The sequence below is a fragment of the Myotis davidii genome, unplaced genomic scaffold (genome assembly GCF_000327345.1).
Source record: "Myotis davidii unplaced genomic scaffold, ASM32734v1 scaffold227, whole genome shotgun sequence".
Lineage (NCBI taxonomy): Eukaryota > Metazoa > Chordata > Mammalia > Chiroptera > Vespertilionidae > Myotis > Myotis davidii.
Genome location: NW_006298519.1, coordinates 71,994 through 72,837, shown reverse-complemented (window position 1 = coordinate 72,837; position 844 = coordinate 71,994). Strand labels below are relative to the sequence as shown.

At 54.3% G+C, this 844-nt stretch overlaps 1 protein-coding gene across 1 annotated transcript in view; it reads right to left on the bottom strand.

Moving 5' to 3' along the window:
- Positions 1-6: 6 nt before the first annotated feature.
- Positions 7-844, bottom strand: part of DOPEY2 (dopey family member 2) — a 60,419-nt gene continuing 59,581 nt past the window's right edge. Inside the window, 2 exon segments of the mRNA XM_015570709.1 lie at positions 7-375; positions 612-655. Coding sequence (XP_015426195.1) covers positions 124-375; positions 612-655 — 296 coding nt within the window. The 3' untranslated portion in view covers positions 7-123.

Sequence of the window (844 nt, the reverse complement as noted above, 5' to 3'; positions counted from 1 at the left end):
GAAATGACCTGAAGTCCGCATCCCAGCAGACAGCGTGTCTGCAAAGCCTGCCTGGCCGCTCCCTGTGCAGAATCCGCTTCCGCTGAAGACTCAGCAAAGGGACGAAACCAGCTGTCTCGGAGGTTAACATTCCAGTTGCTCCAGAAAATCGCACTCCACACACCCCTCCAGCTGTTTCAAGACCCGCAGGCTGTCCATGACAGGGCCCTCCGGGAGGGGAGGACCTCGGTTGTCCGCGGGCGGCCTGCTCTGGGCTTTAAAAGCACAGTTTAGCGTCGTGAAGAACGGCACCAGCTGCCTCAGGCTGGACACGGAGTGCTGGCGCAGAAGAGGGAATCCACTCTGCATGGTGACCTCACCAGAGCCGCTGAGTTCCTGGCAAAAACAAGCACACAAAAAAGACCATACAAATGACATGTCTCAGCCAAGGGCTGGAGATCCCAGTGAAGTGCACGCGGGCGGCCAGTCCCAAGAGACGGTTCTTCATGCACCTGTCAGCTCTAAGGACAGCAGCAGTCACACAAAGGCTAGGTCTTCGAGCGACCTTTCCTGCCAGATATCACCCAAAGCCCACCCCACGGGAGGCCCCTGCCCTCCTCTAAGTAATAAACCGCGTCGACATGACTGTTAGCCAGGGAGCCGTGCCTCTTAGCAGCTGGGATGGGAGAGACATGTAAATGAAAACTGAAGATGGGATTTGTAACCATCTCCAAGTTTTAATACTCAGGTGAATTTTGAAAATGATTCCAAGTGACTAAAATCAGGTGGTGTGCTGACATACGTCCCTTAGCCTTCTCCCGTCTTCCATGAGTAGACATTTTGGGAAGGAAAACACCTACCCCAT